The sequence below is a fragment of the Eriocheir sinensis genome, chromosome 61 (genome assembly GCF_024679095.1).
Source record: "Eriocheir sinensis breed Jianghai 21 chromosome 61, ASM2467909v1, whole genome shotgun sequence".
Taxonomy (NCBI): domain Eukaryota; kingdom Metazoa; phylum Arthropoda; class Malacostraca; order Decapoda; family Varunidae; genus Eriocheir; species Eriocheir sinensis.
Window position 1 is genome coordinate 4,484,517 of NC_066569.1, and position 15,000 is coordinate 4,499,516.

General features: G+C 43.0%; 1 protein-coding gene and 1 long non-coding RNA gene across 6 annotated transcripts in view; one reads left to right on the top strand and one right to left on the bottom strand.

Moving 5' to 3' along the window:
- LOC126986196 (single-minded homolog 2-like) overlaps positions 1-15,000 on the top strand; it is a 61,758-nt gene that overhangs the window by 32,067 nt on the left and 14,691 nt on the right. For all 4 annotated transcript variants that reach the window (XM_050842150.1, XM_050842151.1, XM_050842153.1 and 1 more), the window contains 2 exons: positions 9,406-9,491; positions 10,813-10,902. In XM_050842150.1, the coding sequence (XP_050698107.1) occupies positions 9,406-9,491; positions 10,813-10,902 (176 nt within the window). The remainder of the gene's footprint in view (positions 1-9,405; positions 9,492-10,812; positions 10,903-15,000) is intronic.
- The window catches only part of LOC126986198 (uncharacterized), a 1,389-nt gene continuing 708 nt past the window's right edge, over positions 14,320-15,000 (bottom strand). For both annotated transcript variants that reach the window (XR_007739392.1, XR_007739393.1), the window contains exon 3: positions 14,320-14,826. This is a non-coding gene — a long non-coding RNA (uncharacterized LOC126986198). The remainder of the gene's footprint in view (positions 14,827-15,000) is intronic.

A 15,000-nucleotide genomic window follows, 5' to 3' on the forward strand; every position in this document is an offset into this window, starting at 1 on the left:
AAGAAAACAAGAAAAAGCAGGACAGAAAAAAAGAACAAAAAGAAAGAAAAATAAAAAAATAGTGAAATGAAAGAAAAAAGAAAATTGACGAACAGAACAAAAAGTAGCAGCAGCAGTAGTAGTAGTAGTAGTAGTAGTAGTAGTAGTAGTAGTAGTAGCGCTAACGAGAGAGGGGGCGTAGGGAGGGGGGGGGGCAGGGGGGCGTGGTCATTAGTCGCTCGTTAACGCCAAGTCACGTGACCTCACTAAGGGGGACTGAGAGAGAGAGAGAGAGAGAGAGAGAGAGAGAGAGAGAGAGAGAGAGAGAGAGAGAGAGAGAGAGAGAGAGAGAATAGATATCATGAAAAAGGAAAGAAAAAAATATGAAAATGAATTAGAAAGAAAAGGAGAAAAGAAAATAAGCAAGAAAATTCAAAACAAAAGAGTAAACAAAGCAATCAAACAAACAGACAAACAAACACACAAAGTTCCCCTCTTCTTCTTTCTCCTCTTCCTCTCCATCTTCTTCCTTCTCCTCTCCTGCCCTCTCTTCGTCATGCCTCCTCTCCCCTTCCCTCTCTACTTCTACTCTCCCCACCTCTGTATTTCCCCTTTTTCCCTTCACTCCTTCCCTCTTTCACTCATTTTTCCCTTACTTTCTCTTCTTACGAATTATTTCCCCTCATTTCCCATCACCTTCCTCCTTTCTCGTCTCTCCTTTCCCTCTCTTTTCTTATTTCCTTTCTCTTTCCCCTTTTTGTCCTTTCCCCTCTCTTTTTTTTCCTTCCCCTCCCTTTCCTTTTTCTTCTTTTCCCCTCTTCCTTCTCTCCTTTCCCCTTTCCTTCTCCCTCCCTCCCCTCTCTTTCCTTCCATTTTCTCCTTTTGTTAGTTTTCCCCCTGTCTCCTCTCCCCTCTTCCTTCTTTCCCCTTCTTTCTCCTTCTCCCCCCTCTCCTCCTCCCCATCATCTTGCCCCACACACACCGCACGCGACACTTCTCCCCCCCCCCCCCCCCTCACGGTATAGTCACCCCGTACAAACAGCGCACGAGGCGGAAAATCCATTCATCTCCTTATTATGATTGACAGCTGACATGTGGCAACGACCCTTCATCCGAACACACGTCCACCAACTTCAACCCCTTATTTCACCCCTTAAACTGCCCTTTCCCTTAGCGACCCCCCCATAGAATTAAAGTATAAGGATGTAGGTATAAGGTTAGTAAAGGGGAATTGAGTATGAGGTGTGGATTAGGAGATATAAGGGAAAATGTAAGGCGAAGTCAGGGATAGGCTAGCGTATTCGGTGTCTAGGAGCGCAACGATGCCTTATCCAAACCCACGTCCACTAACTTCAAACCCTAATTTCACCCCTTAAACAGCTCTTCCCCTTGACGAACCCCCCATAGAAATACACTAGAAGGATGTAGGTGTAAGCTGTATGAGGCAGAATTGGAATATGTGGGTTGGTTTAGGAGATATAAGGGAAAATGTAAGGCGAAGACGAGGTCGGGTCAGCGAGTTCGGATGCAGTTCAGCGCACAGTGGGTGGTTTTCGCGCGCTTTTGTTCCGTTTTTTCCTTTTAATCCGCGTAATACTCTTGAATTTGGCGGGAAAACAGAGGAAGGCGGAATCCACACTAATATTTTCTCAAGGGAAGGAGAGAGAGAGGAGGAGGAGGAGGAGGAGGAGGAGGAGGAGGAGGAGGATAATAAAGAAGTATTGATTTGATTAGTATTAGTTGTTGATATGCGTGTGATTTTGAGAGAGAGAGAGAGAGAGAGAGAGAGAGAGAGAGAGAGGAGAACAAAAGAAGTGAACGAGAATAGGAAAGAAAGATTTGAAAGGATGCAAATGAGAGAGAGAGAGAGAGAGAGAGAGAGAGAGAGAGAGAGAGAGAGAGAGAGAGAGAGAACGGTAAAGAAGGGAACGAGAATAATAAGAAAGATTTTGAAAGGATGCAAATGTACTGACGAGAGAGAGAGAGAGAGAGAGAGAGAGAGAGAGAGAGAGAACGGTTAAGAAGGGAACGAAAAGAATGAGAAAGATTTTGAAAGGATGCAAAGTACCTACTGACGAGAGAGAGAGAGAGAGAGAGAGAGAGAGAGAGAGAGAGAGAGAGAGAGAGAGAGAGAGAGAGAGAGATTGTTGATATGCGAGTGAAGGAAAAGAAGGAGAAAAAAATGAAAAAAATGAAGAATGAAGGTTTGGAGAGAAAAGGAAAAAAGGGAAGGAAAGAGGAGGAAAGAAGAAAGAGGAAAAATGTCTGATAGAGGGAGAGAAAGAGGAAGAAAGAGAGAGAAAGAAAGAAAGAAAATAGAAAAAAGAAGAAAAAGTGGATATAGAGAAATTTTGGAATGTTACGTAGGAGAGAGAGAGAGAGAGAGAGAGAGAGAGAGAGAGAGAGAGAGAGAGAGCAAGCACGACCCGCATCTCCCTCCCACTATAGACGATCTGATACTCTTTCCAACAGGTTTCGACTCTCCTATGTGATTAGATCGCCTATACATTGTTCCTTTCCCTTATAGATTATTCCCTCCCCCTCCTTCTTCTCAATTGCTATCTCTCTCTCTCTCTCTCTCTCTCTCTCTCTCTCTCTCTCTTTATCTTTCCATCTATCTATCTTTTTTTCTTCTATCTTTCTTTTTCTCTTTTTCTTTCTTTCTTTCTCTCTTATTTACAGGTAGGCGATTGAGAGAGAGAGAGAGAGAGAGAGAGAGAGAGAGAGAGAGAGAGAGAGGGTGTTGGGTGAAAGGGGTAACAGGAGTGAGTGTGAAATTAACTCTCTCTCTCTCTCAGGAGGATTAGGGTTTCAATCTGATTAGTCTTCGAACCTCTTGAAGGCGATCAGAATGTCTTTGTGATTCTTTAAATAGGGTTGAGAGATTGGCTAATAGTAGACGTAGTAGTAGTAGTAGTAGTAGTAGTAGTAGTAGTAGTAGTAGTAGTAGTAGTAGTAGTAGTAAATGAAAAATAATGTAATGAAAAGAGAAGGAAAAGAAAGGATAGGAAAAGATGAAAGGAAAAGAAAGACAGAGAAATGTTAAAGAAAAGACAGAAAGGGAAAGGAAAGAAAAAAAGGAAGAGAAAAAGTGGATAAAAAGAAATGAAATGAGAATGACGAGGAAGCAAAAGAACGAGAAAAGGAAAAGAACAGAGAGAAAAAAGAACAAATAGAGAAGAGAAAGTTCAAATAAAAGAGAAAAAGAGGCAGCTAATAATGAAAGTGAAGGAGGAAAGGAAAGACACGAGAAGAGAAAGAAGAAGGGAGAAAGTGAGGAGAAAGGAGATGAGAAGAGAGGAGAAAGACAAAAAGGGGAAAAGAGAGAGAGAGGATGTATAAGAATGGATAAGAAAGAAAGAAAGAAGAAGGGAAAGAAGAGAAACATCAGAAGGGAAACAGAGAAAGAAGAGAAAGAACAGAAGAGAAAGGAGAGGAGAGAAAGAGGTTATATAAGGAGAAAGACAGAGGGAGAGAGAGAAGGAAAAGAGGAGAAACATCAGAAGGAAAACAGAGGGAAAAAAAAGACTAGAAGAGAAAGGAGAAGAGAGAAAGAGGATATATAAGAAGGAAAGAAAAAGAAAAAAAGAAGGAAAAATGAAAAAAGAGAAACATCAGAAGGAAAACAAAGGAAGAAGAGAAAGAAGAGAGAAAGAGAACAAGAAATATAGAAAGAAAGAGAAGGAAAAGAAGAGAAACATCAGAAGGAAAACAGAGAAAAAAAGAGAAAGAAGAGAAAAAGAGAAGAAAAGCTAAGGAAAGAGAAGGAAAAGAGAAGGGAAAGTAAGATGAGAGGAAGAAAAGAGTAACAAAGAAAAAAGTTAAGAAGAAAGAGAGAGAGAGAAAGAAAGAATAATAAAGAAGAGAGAAAGAAAAGAGAAGGGAAAGGAAGGGGCAGGAAGGGAAAGGTCAAAGTGTTAATGTGGGCACAGGTAGAACAGGTAATGACCGAGAAATGTTTGGGACACGTGTGGCAATGGTAGTAGTAGTAGTAGTAGTAGTAGTAGTAGTGGTGGTGGTGGTGGTGGTAGTGGTAGTAAAAAAAATAATATAGAAAGAAAATAGAAAAAAATAAGGAAAAAGAAGAAAAAGAAAGCAAATAAAAACAAAGAGAAAGACAGGTGATGAAAGAGAATGGGAAAGAACGGGAGAGGAGGAGGAAGAGAAAAAGAAAGATAGGAAGAAAAAAAAAGAGGAAAAGATAAGGAAGGAGAAAGATAAAGATAGGAAAAGAGAGAGAAAAGGAATGGTTAGTGATGTAGCAGTAGTAGTAGTAGTAGTAGTAGTAGTAGTAGTAGTAGTGGTAGTGGTGGTGGTGGTTGGTGATGTTATTGTGCGAGAAAGACTACCGTGTGTGTGTGTGTGTGTGTGTGTCTGTGTGTGTGTGTGTGTGTGTGTGTGTGTGTGTGTAAGGAGACACCCCCGTGTGAGCGAGCATATGGGTAGAAGGAAGTGGATTGTTTCACTATTTCCGCTCTCTCTCTCTCTCGTAAATCACAGTGAAAAATAAACTAAAATATTGCCATACTCAACCGTTTTTTCTCTTCCTCCTTTCTCCCCTTCCTTCCCTTCCTACTCCTCCCTTTTCCTCCCCTCCTTCCTCTCCTCTTTTTCCCTTCTTCCTCTTCCTTCTTCTCTTTCTCCATTTTCCTCCTGGCCTCTTCCTTCTTTCCCCTCCTCTTTTTCTCTTCTTCCCCTTTCTTTTACCTTTTCTCCCCTTATTCCTTCCTCTTCCCCTTTCATTTGCCTTTTCTCCCCCTTCTACTTCTCCTCTCCTCTCCCTTTCCCCTTTCCTTTACCCTTTCTGCCCCTTCTCCTTCCTCTCCTATTTCCTCCCCACCTCTTCCCTTACCCCCTACAATATCCTTTACCCTTCCCTTCCCCTCCTCCCTTCCATCTGCCCTTCCCTTCCCTTCCCTTTATTAATCAGAGTGTAAACAAGCCAATTCGGGCGGGTTCATATTATAGCCCAAAACAGCTTCTGCCTTTCCCGCCCCTAACTCGCCCTAACCCTCCCACTTACACCAATTAATCACCATCAGCTATTACTAATACACTCATGATAAAGGCCTTTCCTAATGTACTCTACCTCTGCCTGGTGTTAGTGTCCTCCATCCTGCCCTGGTAAAGGTTCCAATTAAATCTCTTTACCTGGTCGTCCGTCTGTCTGCCCTGATTTCTCTGATTTCTGGGTTGTCACTCTATTGTTATGGGTGTTCGTTTGACATTTCTTTTAAGCATGATATGATCTGATTCGTTCCCGTTCATTATTTGGTATCGCGCAAACTAGTATTAATATCAAACACACACATTAAGCGCTGTCCATATTCTCACGATGTTTAAACAGAACTGGACTACCTAGAAACAAGAATAGGGAAATAATTGCCACTAATATGTTTTGACACTTCACGCCCCTCCCTCCTACACACACACACACACACACACACACAAAAGGAAAGGAAGATGCTTGAGACAAAGAAATATAGCTTCCCGCAAAGAAATATAGAGGTTTGGAACAGACTAAGTGAGGATGTAGTATCGGCGAAGAGTGTGCAAAGCTTTAAGGAAAAGTTAAGACTAATACAGATACGGAGACGGGACCACACGAGCGTAAGCCCAGGCCCTGTAAAACTACAACTAGGTAAACACACACACACACACACACACACACATCCGTTACCTCTCACAACACAGCACTTAATTTGACCACATTATCATTTCCACGGCCTACTGTCCTTCCACCCAACGCTTTCTTGGTACTTGATCTAACAATGTCATGAAGGAGAAATCACTGGACACACTCAAAACACAAATAAAAGGAAAATAAACAACACGAGTAATCTGACCATTTGCCGCCCACTCGCCCACTCGCCCCCTCACCACCACCCCCATATATAACACCTAATTTAACCTAATTTATAATTACCTTAGCGAAATGTCCCTCCACCCAAATTTTCCTTGATACTTACTTTCACTATAACATAAAGGAGAGATTTTAAGACCAAAGGGAAACACAGATAAAAGGAAAATAATTACCATGACTATTTTGACACTTCCCGCCCTCCAAGTTGATCTATCACCACCCCCTATATAACACCTAATTTAACCCGTTTATTATTACCTTAGCGAACTGTCCTTTAACCCAACGCTTCTTTAGTACTTAATCTCGCTCTGACATGAAGGAGAAATTGTAAGATCAACGAGGAACACAAATAAAAAGAAAATAATAACTATGAATATATTGACATTTCCCGCCCTCTTGAAGCCCCCTCGCCGCCACCCCCATATATAACACCTAATTTAGCCCGTTTATAATTACCTTAGCGAACTGTCCCTTAATACACATTTTCTTTAATACTTACTCTTGCCGTGGCGTGAAGCGGGACTCGTTGCACCGCCGGGAACCACTGAAAATAAGGGAAAATATCACCGCTATTATTTAACATTAACCGCCGCTGACCCCGTTCATGGTAGACCAAGGCTGCCAACACTACCGATTTATTTATGATGTTTATGACTTTATTTTCTTGTTCTGCCTCAATCTTACGGTTTAAATACGTAAAACATGTCATTAGTAACTTTTTCTTGTATATATTAATGATTTGAGAGCTGTAGGTTAAAAATAATTATATTATGGAGCTGTGAGTTGCCGGTAATGTTGGTAGCCGTGATCAAATGTCAACCTTAGGAATCACGATATCAAGTTGGTTTTCTTGGTTTTCATGGACTTATAACATTCCTATAAACGCAAAATATGTTCTAAAAAGCTATTATTAACTTTTCTTGCATATACTAATGATCTGAGAGCCGTATGTTGAAAATAATTAAGATATATGAAACTGCGTGTGACCTCGGTGATGTTGGCAGCCCTGACTAACCTTACGAATAAAAATATAATCTTAATTTTCTTGGCTTTCATGGATTTATAACACTCCCACCATTACTAAAAAGCTAAAATAAGGGAGATAATCATAAAAACAACACCAGTAATGCCAAAACAATGTCAGGGAGTGTTTGTAGGCTACGGTGAAAGTAACCACCACCACCACCACCACCGACAACAACAACAACAACAACAACAACAACAACAACAATAACAACAATAACAACATCATCGCTACCACCACCATCACCACCACCACCGACAACAACAATAACAACAACAACAATAACAATAACAACAACATCATCGCTACCACCACCATCACCACCACCACCCTCATCATCACCACCATCATCACCACCACCACCATCATCACCACCACCACCATAGTAACACGACCCGTCTTTAGTGTGATTGAGTAAGTGAATAATCCCCTTTGACGAGGCCTGAGGAGGAGGAAGAGGAGGAGGAGGAGGAGGAGGAGGAGGAGGAGGATAAGATACATTTACATAAACTCCAATTACACTTATTTCCTTTGGTTAGTCTTATCAGATTTTATTATTATTATTATTATTAGTAGTAGTAGTAGTAGTAGTAATAGTGGTAATAGTAGTAGTAGTAGTAGTAGTAGTAGTAGTAGTAGTAGTAGTAGATATTACCATTTTTAAAGATTTTTCACACATCCGATTTTTTTTTGTTGGTTTGTTTGTTAGTTTGTTCGTTTTTCATTTATTTATTTATCTTATGTTACGTTAGTTCTTTTTCAATTATTAAACTTATGCTTTTTCTATTTTTTTTTCTTTTAATTATAACCTCAAATAATATATTACACTGTTAATACTTTCCTATTATACTTAAATGAAAATAACTAATTGAATTCCTCTCTCTCTCTCTCTCTTTACTTTTTCCCACAATCTGTTTTCCTTTCAACTCTACACGCATAATTGACTCCCATTTCTCTCTCTCTCTCTCTCTCTCTCTACTTTTTCCCACAATCTGTTTTCCTTTCAACTCTATACACATAATTAACTCGCATCTCTCTCTCTCTCTCTCTCTCTCTCTCTCTCTCTCTCTCTCTCTCTCTTCTCTCCCTATTTTATCTCCCCATTGACAAATTGGGTGAACGGTCCCCAGGGTGTATCAATTTTCCAGGGAGAGGGGAGTGAGAGGCAGGAAGGGAGGGAGAGAGGGAGGAAAAAAGGGCAGTGGTGAAGGGTAGGAAGGGAGAGAGAGAAAGGGAGAAGGGAGAAGGGGGAGAGATAGACATCCTCCCTCTCTGACTACTTGTGGGTGACTGGCGCTCTCTCGTTGTGGGTATGATAATATAGTAGTAGTAGTAGTAGTAATAGTAATAGTAGTAGTAGTAGTAGTAATGGTAGTAGTAGTAGCAGTAGTAGTAGTAGTAGTAGTTGTAGTAGTAGTAGTAGTAGTAATGATAATAATGTTTAGTCTACGATATCTTATCAACCTCTCTCTCTCTCTCTCTCTCTCTCTCTCTCTCTCTCTCTCTCTCTCTCTCTCATTCCCTTATTCCTTTCTCAAATCTCTCTTTCCTTCTCCTCTTTCCCCTCTCTTTTCCTCCTCCTCCCCTTCCTCCTCCTCCTCTTTCTGTCACCGCAAACACCATACTCCTTCATCCTCCCCCTCCTCCTCCTCCTCCTCCTCCTTATTCTGTTGATGGACGTTAACTCTCACAATGTTAATGGTGTTGATAAATGGGGAATACGATACATTTAATTCCAGAGAGAGAGAGAGAGAGAGAGAGAGAGAGAGAGAGAGAGAGAGAGAGAGAGAGAGAGAGAGAGAGAGAGAGAGAAGGGGGGGCGGGAGTCAGGCTTCTTTGATTTCTTTTTCCTTCTTTTTTGTTTAATTTTTGTTGCATTTGTCTCTCTATTTTCGTTTTCTTTCTTTCTTTTTTTTCTTTCTTTCATCTTCTCTCTCTCTCTCTCTCTCTCTCTCTCTCTCTCTCTCTCTCTCTCCATATGTAAATTAATTAGCCAATCGCTTTATGGCATGTAATATTTCCTTCCTCCTCCTCCCCCTCTTCCTCCTCCTCCTCCTCGTCCTCCTCCTCCTTTTCCTCCCTCCGCGGTGACAAAGTGGTGATGTTGATAATCCCAGGAAGTAGCCATAAGGGAGGAAAGGGAGAAGGGAGGGAAGAAGGGAGAGGGAGAGGAAGGGAGAGATTTGACTTCTGAAATTTGATGCTTCGTAAAAAAAAAGTGAGAAAAAATGTTTATTCTGTATTCAATTTTTTTTTATACTTTTTTTACAATTGAAAGAAAAGAAGAGAAAAAGTGGTTTAATTTTTTTTACTATAGAGAAAAAAATATCTTGTTTGCTTGCTAATTCCTCCTCCTCCTCCTCCTCCTCATCATCATCATCATCATCATCATCATCATCACCCTTTCCTAACGTCTTCTACTTCTGTTTTGTCTACTCCTACTCCTACTACTACTACTACAACTACCACCACTACTACTACTACTACTACTACTACGACTACTACTACGACTGCTACTACATCTACTATTCTTCCTCAGGGCTGGGGGACGCGTGGGGGGCGGCGCCTCCCCAGACCAACCCCAGGGAGACGGCGATCAAGGAGCTGGGGTCACATCTTCTTCAGGTACGTGTGTGTGTGTGTGTGTGTGTGTGTGTGTGCGTTTCATATGTAAGGAAAGAAAGAAAGAAAAAGAAAGAAGGAAGGAAGAGGCGAGAGAGAGAGAGAGAGAGAGAGAGAGAGTGGAGTTGCTGCACTTAAGATGAAAGGAAGAAAGGCAGAAGTGGAGGAGGAGGAGGAGAGGAGGAGAGGAGAGGAGGAGGAGGAGGAGGAGGAAGGGAACATCTTCTCATTCAAGGAAAAAGTAAAAAAAAAAAAAAAATCTTAAAAAAATAAATGAAGAAAAGAATAAATGTTGAGTCTTGATTTTTTTCTTTTTCTTTCTTGAGGTAATATTTCTCTCTCTCTCTCTCTCTATCTCCTTGGCAGTCTATTGTTGATCGATTTTTTCTTTCTCTCACTTTGCATCCTCTCTCTCTACGTGCTTAAGTGGGTTGTCCGCGTATGGAATATTTTGCTTAATTAACTGTCCATAGAGAGAGAGAGAGAGAGAGAGAGAGAGAGAGAGAGAGAGAGAGAGAGAGAGAGAGAGAGAGAGAGAGAGAGAGAGAGAGAGAGAGAGAGAGAGAGAGAGAGAGAGAGAGAGAGAGAGAGAGAGAGAGAGAGAGAGAGAGAGAAGGGGAAGGAGAATATACGCAGACACCTACACACACACACACACACACACACACACACACACACACACACACAGTTACTTCCTTTCCTTTTCCTTCAGTTTCCCTTCCTTTTCCCCTCTTCTTTATCACTTTATTTCCCCTCACTCTCCCTTCACTCAATTTCCCCTCACTTTCCCCTCACCCTCCCTTCCTTTTCCCCTCATTTCCCCTCCACCTTCCTCATTCTCCCTTTCACTGTCTCCCTTATTTCCCCTCAGTATCCCTCGTTTCCCTCCATCAATTCCCCTCACTCTCCCTTCACTCACTTTCCCCTCACTCTCCCTTCCCTTTCCCCTCATTTCCCCTTCACCTTCCTCACTCTATCCTCCACCATCTCCCTTATTTCCCCTCAGTGTCTCTCGCTTCCCCCATCAATTCCCCTCACTCCCCTCACATTGGTACCACTCCTTTTAATCCCCACACTTTTCCCCTTCACTTCCCCCTCAAATCCCCCATTCACTCACCCTACCCCTACCCCTCACCCCCTTCCTCCCCTCTCTGTCCGTCGATCCCCCCCTCACTTTCCCCTCACATCCCCTCCTGTTCCCTCTCACTCTTCCCTCATATTCCTATCCCTCTGTTTTCCCTCCCATCTCCCTTTATTCAGTTTCCCCTCGCATCCCCTTGTCTTCCCCTCATCTTCACCTCACGCCCCGTCCCTCTCCCCGCAGACCCTGGACGGCTTCATCTTCGTGGTGGCTCCGGACGGCAAGATTATGTACATCAGCGAGACGGCCAGCGTACACCTCGGTCTATCACAGGTGAGTGCGTGTGAAGGGGGGGGAGAAAAGAGCGTGGGGTGTGTGTGGAGCAGAGGGTGTGTGTGGGGGGGGGGGGGAGGGGGGCATGTGTTTGTGAGGAGGTCAGGGACGGAAAGAGAGAGGGATAGGGCGGAAAGCAAGCAAAAAGAATAGACAAGAAAGAGAAAAGAACGAAAAATTAACAACAGGAGTAAAGAGGAAAGAAAGAAAAAAATAAAGAAATTGAAGGAGTAAAAAAAGGAGCGAATAAATTAAATAAAGAAAGAAAACAAACAGCAAAGTACAAAATATGAGAAAAAAATGAGGAAGGTAAAGATAGGAAAGAAGGGAAGTGAGACGAAGAGAAGAGAGGGGAAGGGAAAGGAAGGGAAGGGAAGGAAAGGGAAGGGAAGGGAAGGGAAAGAAAACGTAGGAATAGGAAGGGAAAGGAAGGAAAGGAGAAGAGAATGGAGTTAGAGAGAAAGAAAGGGAGGAAGATGAAAAGGGAAAAAAGGGAGAAAAGACGGAGGGGAGGAAAGGAAAAGGAAAGGAGAGGGAGGAATAGGAAAGGAAAGGAAGGAAAGAAGAGAATGGAGTTAGAGAAAGAAAAGGGAGGAAGATGAAAAGGGAAAAAAAGGAGAAAATACGGAGGGAAGGGAAGGAAAAGGAAAGGAAACGTATAGAATAGGAAAGGAAAGGAAGGAAAGGAGAGAATGGAGTTAGAGAGAAAGAAAGGGAGGAAGACGAAAAGGGAAAAAAGGGAGAAAGGACGGAGGGAAGGGAAGGAAAAGGAAAGGAAAGGGAGGAATAGGAAAGGAAAAGAAGGAAAGAAGAGAATGAAGTATGAGAGAAAGAAAAGGGAGGAAGACGAAAAGGGAAAAAAAGGGAGAAAAGACGAAGGGGAGGGAAGGAAAAGGAAAGGAAAGGAAACGTAGGAATAGGAAAGGAAAGGAAGGAAAGAAGAGAATGAAGTTAGAGAAAGAAAAGGGAGGAAGACGAAAAGGGATAAAAGGGAGAAAAGACGGAGGGGAGGGAAGGAAAAGGAAAGGAAAGGAAGGAATAGGAAGGGAAAGGAAGGAAAGAAGATAATGAAGTATGAGAGAAAGAAAAGGAAAACAAAAAAGTAAAAAAAGGAGAAAAAAAGAAGGGAAGGGGAGTGAGGGAAGGAGAATGAGTGGGGGGGGGGGGGGAGGGAGGAGGAGCCCAGTAATAAGGTGAGATAAGGAGAGGACAGGTAAGATAACAGGTAATTGGCGGCCAGGTAAGGTGGGGGGACAGGTGATAAGGAACAGGAATAACAAAGATAAATATTGAAATAAAGAATAAATAAACACACACACACACACACACACACACACACACACACACACACAATAATAATAATAATAATAATAATAATAATAATAATAGTAATAAAAGGTTAGAATAAATAGATGAAAATATAAAGAAAGAAAAGAAAGAAAAAAGAAAGAAAGAGAAAGGAAGAAAAAAATGTGTGTGTGTGTGTGTGTGTGTGTGTGTGTGTGTGTGTGTGTGTGTGTGTGTGTGTGTGTGTGTGTGTGTGTGTGTGTGTGTGTGTGAAAAACGGTAACAATATAACTAGGAGGAGGAGGAGGAGGAGGAGGAGGAGGAGGAGGAAGAGGAAGATGGGTTTGTGTGGTTTGGGAAGAGAAGGAGAAGAGGAGGAGGAGGAGGAAAAGGAGGAGGAGGAGGAGGATTTCTTTTTCCCTCTCCTCTCCCCTCACTCCTTCCTCTCCTTCCACTCTCTTCTCTCCCCTTTCTCTTCCCCTCCCTCTCTCTCCCTCTTCTCCCTCTTCTCCACAACATCCTTCCCCTTTATCTTCCTCTTTATCCTTCTCTCTCTCTCTCTCTCTCTCTCTCTCTCTCTCTCTCTCTCTCTCTCTCTCTTCCCCACATCCTTTCCCTTTATCTTCCTCCCCATCCTTCTCTCTCTTTCAATTCCTCCCTTCCTTTTCTTCTCCCTCTCTCCCTCCCCTCTCTCCCCTCTCTCTCTCTCTCCCCTCTCACAGGCAGACAAAGTTCCTTCTGGACGTGACTCAGCTGTCCATTCTCTCCCCTCCTCCTCCTCTTCCTCCTCCTCCTCCTCCTCCTCCTCCTCCCCTCGCCATTTTTCCTCCTGCTAATTGTAAGGGTTTCAATACCACTTCCTGCTGTCTATAAGGTGTTAAGCCATAAGGGAGAGGAAGGGAGAGGAAGGGAGAAGGAAGGGAGAGGAAACTACTGTGGGAAAATGGAGGAAAAAAATGGGAAAGGTTGAGGAAAGGAAGGGGAGGAAGGGAGAGTAAGGAGTTTAAGGAAGAGGAAGGGAGAGGAAGGGAGAGAAGGGAGAGGAAGCTAGGGTGGGAAAAAGGAGGAAAAAATAGGAAAAGGTCGAGGAAAGGAAGGAGAGGAAGGGAGAGTAAGGAGTTTAAGGAAAATGAAGGGAGAGGAAGGGAGAGGGAAGGGAGAGAAAGGGAGAAAGAGAAAGAGGAAAAGGGAGAAAAAATGAGAAATGTGGAGGAAAAGAAGGAGAAAAGGGAGAGTAAGGAGTGTAAGGAAGAGGAAGGGAGAGGAAGGGAGAGGGAAGGGAGAGAAAGGGAGAGGAAAGGGAGGGGAAGGGAGAGGAAAGGGAGGGGAAGGGAGAGGGAAGGGAGAGAAAGGGAGAGGAAGGGAGAGGGAAGGAAGAGAAAGGGAGAGGAGAGGGAGAAGGGAGAGGAAAGGGAGGGGAAGGGAGAGGAAGGGAGAGGGAAGGGAGAGGAAAGGAGAGGAAGCTAGGGTGGAAAAAAGGAGGAAAGGTGGATAAGAAGTGGAGGAAAGTAAGAGGAAGAGTAGATTAAGAGGAAGAGAAAGGGAGAGGAGATAGAAGAGAAGGAAACGGAGAAGAAGGAAGAGGTGGAGGAAAGAAAGAGGGAGGAAGAGGAGGAATGAATTGGAGGGATGGAGAGAAAAAGGGAGAGAAGTGGAGGGAAGGAATAAGGAAGAGAAGAGAGAAGAAAAAACGAGAAAAGAAGAGGAGATAGAGAGGATAGGAGAGAAGGAGAGAAGAAAAAAAAGAAAAGGAAGGAAAAAGAAGGGAAAAGGAAGGAAAGGAAGAGAATGATGAAGAAAAGTAAGAAAGAAAGAAAATGGAGAGAAAAAGATAGCATACATGAGAGAGAGAGAGAGAGAGAGAGAGAGAGAGAGAGAGAGAGAGAGAGAGATAATATTATGATGTTCAGGGATTTGAGAGAGAAATATGGAGGCAGTTTAGCGCGTGGGTGACATTCTTAGCATTCTCTCTCTCTCTCTCTCTCTCTCTCTCTCTCTCTCTCTCTCTCTCGGAATAGTATCTCATGGTTTTCAGCGTGTGTGTGTGTGTGTGTGTGTGTGTGTGTGTGTGTGTGAGGGGGGGAAAGGGGGCTCATTTCAGATATATTACGATACGGCACGCCTCTCTCTCTCTCTCTCTCTCTCTCTCTCATCAGCACTTCTACCTCCTCCTCCTCCTCCTCCTCCTCCTATTTATTCTTAACATGGAAGAGGAGAGGAGAAGAGGAAGCTATGGAAGAAAATCGGAAAAAAGAAAGGGAGGAAAGGAAGAAAGAGAAAGAGAAAGAGAAAGAATGACCTGACCTGACCTGACCTAACCTTTCTCAATCACAGGTATATGAAAAACTAAGCTTTACCTAATCTAACCTACCCACATGCTGTCCAGAAGACCACCTATCAACCCGGACTCTAGATTCTAGGATTAAAGATGAGCTCCGGGAGGGCAGCATGAGCCAATGCAAGATGGCGCCACTATAAACACTGGGCTGCGCCACAACGGGCTGGGCCATACCATCAGGCCCCTCCAAAACATGCATACCGGCGCTACAGGCGAAGATGTAAAAAAAAAGAAGAAAAAAAAGTGTCCTCCCTCTCCCCTGACTCGTCTCATCTGACCTGACCTTACCCTTACATAACCTTTTCTACCCTAATCAGACTCCTCCCCCCCCTGACCTAACCTAATCTAACCTGACTTGACCTGACCTTACCCTTACATAACCTATTCTACCCTAATCAGACTCCTCATCCCCCTGACCTAACCTAATCTAACCTGACTTGACCTGACCTTACCCTTACATAACCTATTCTACC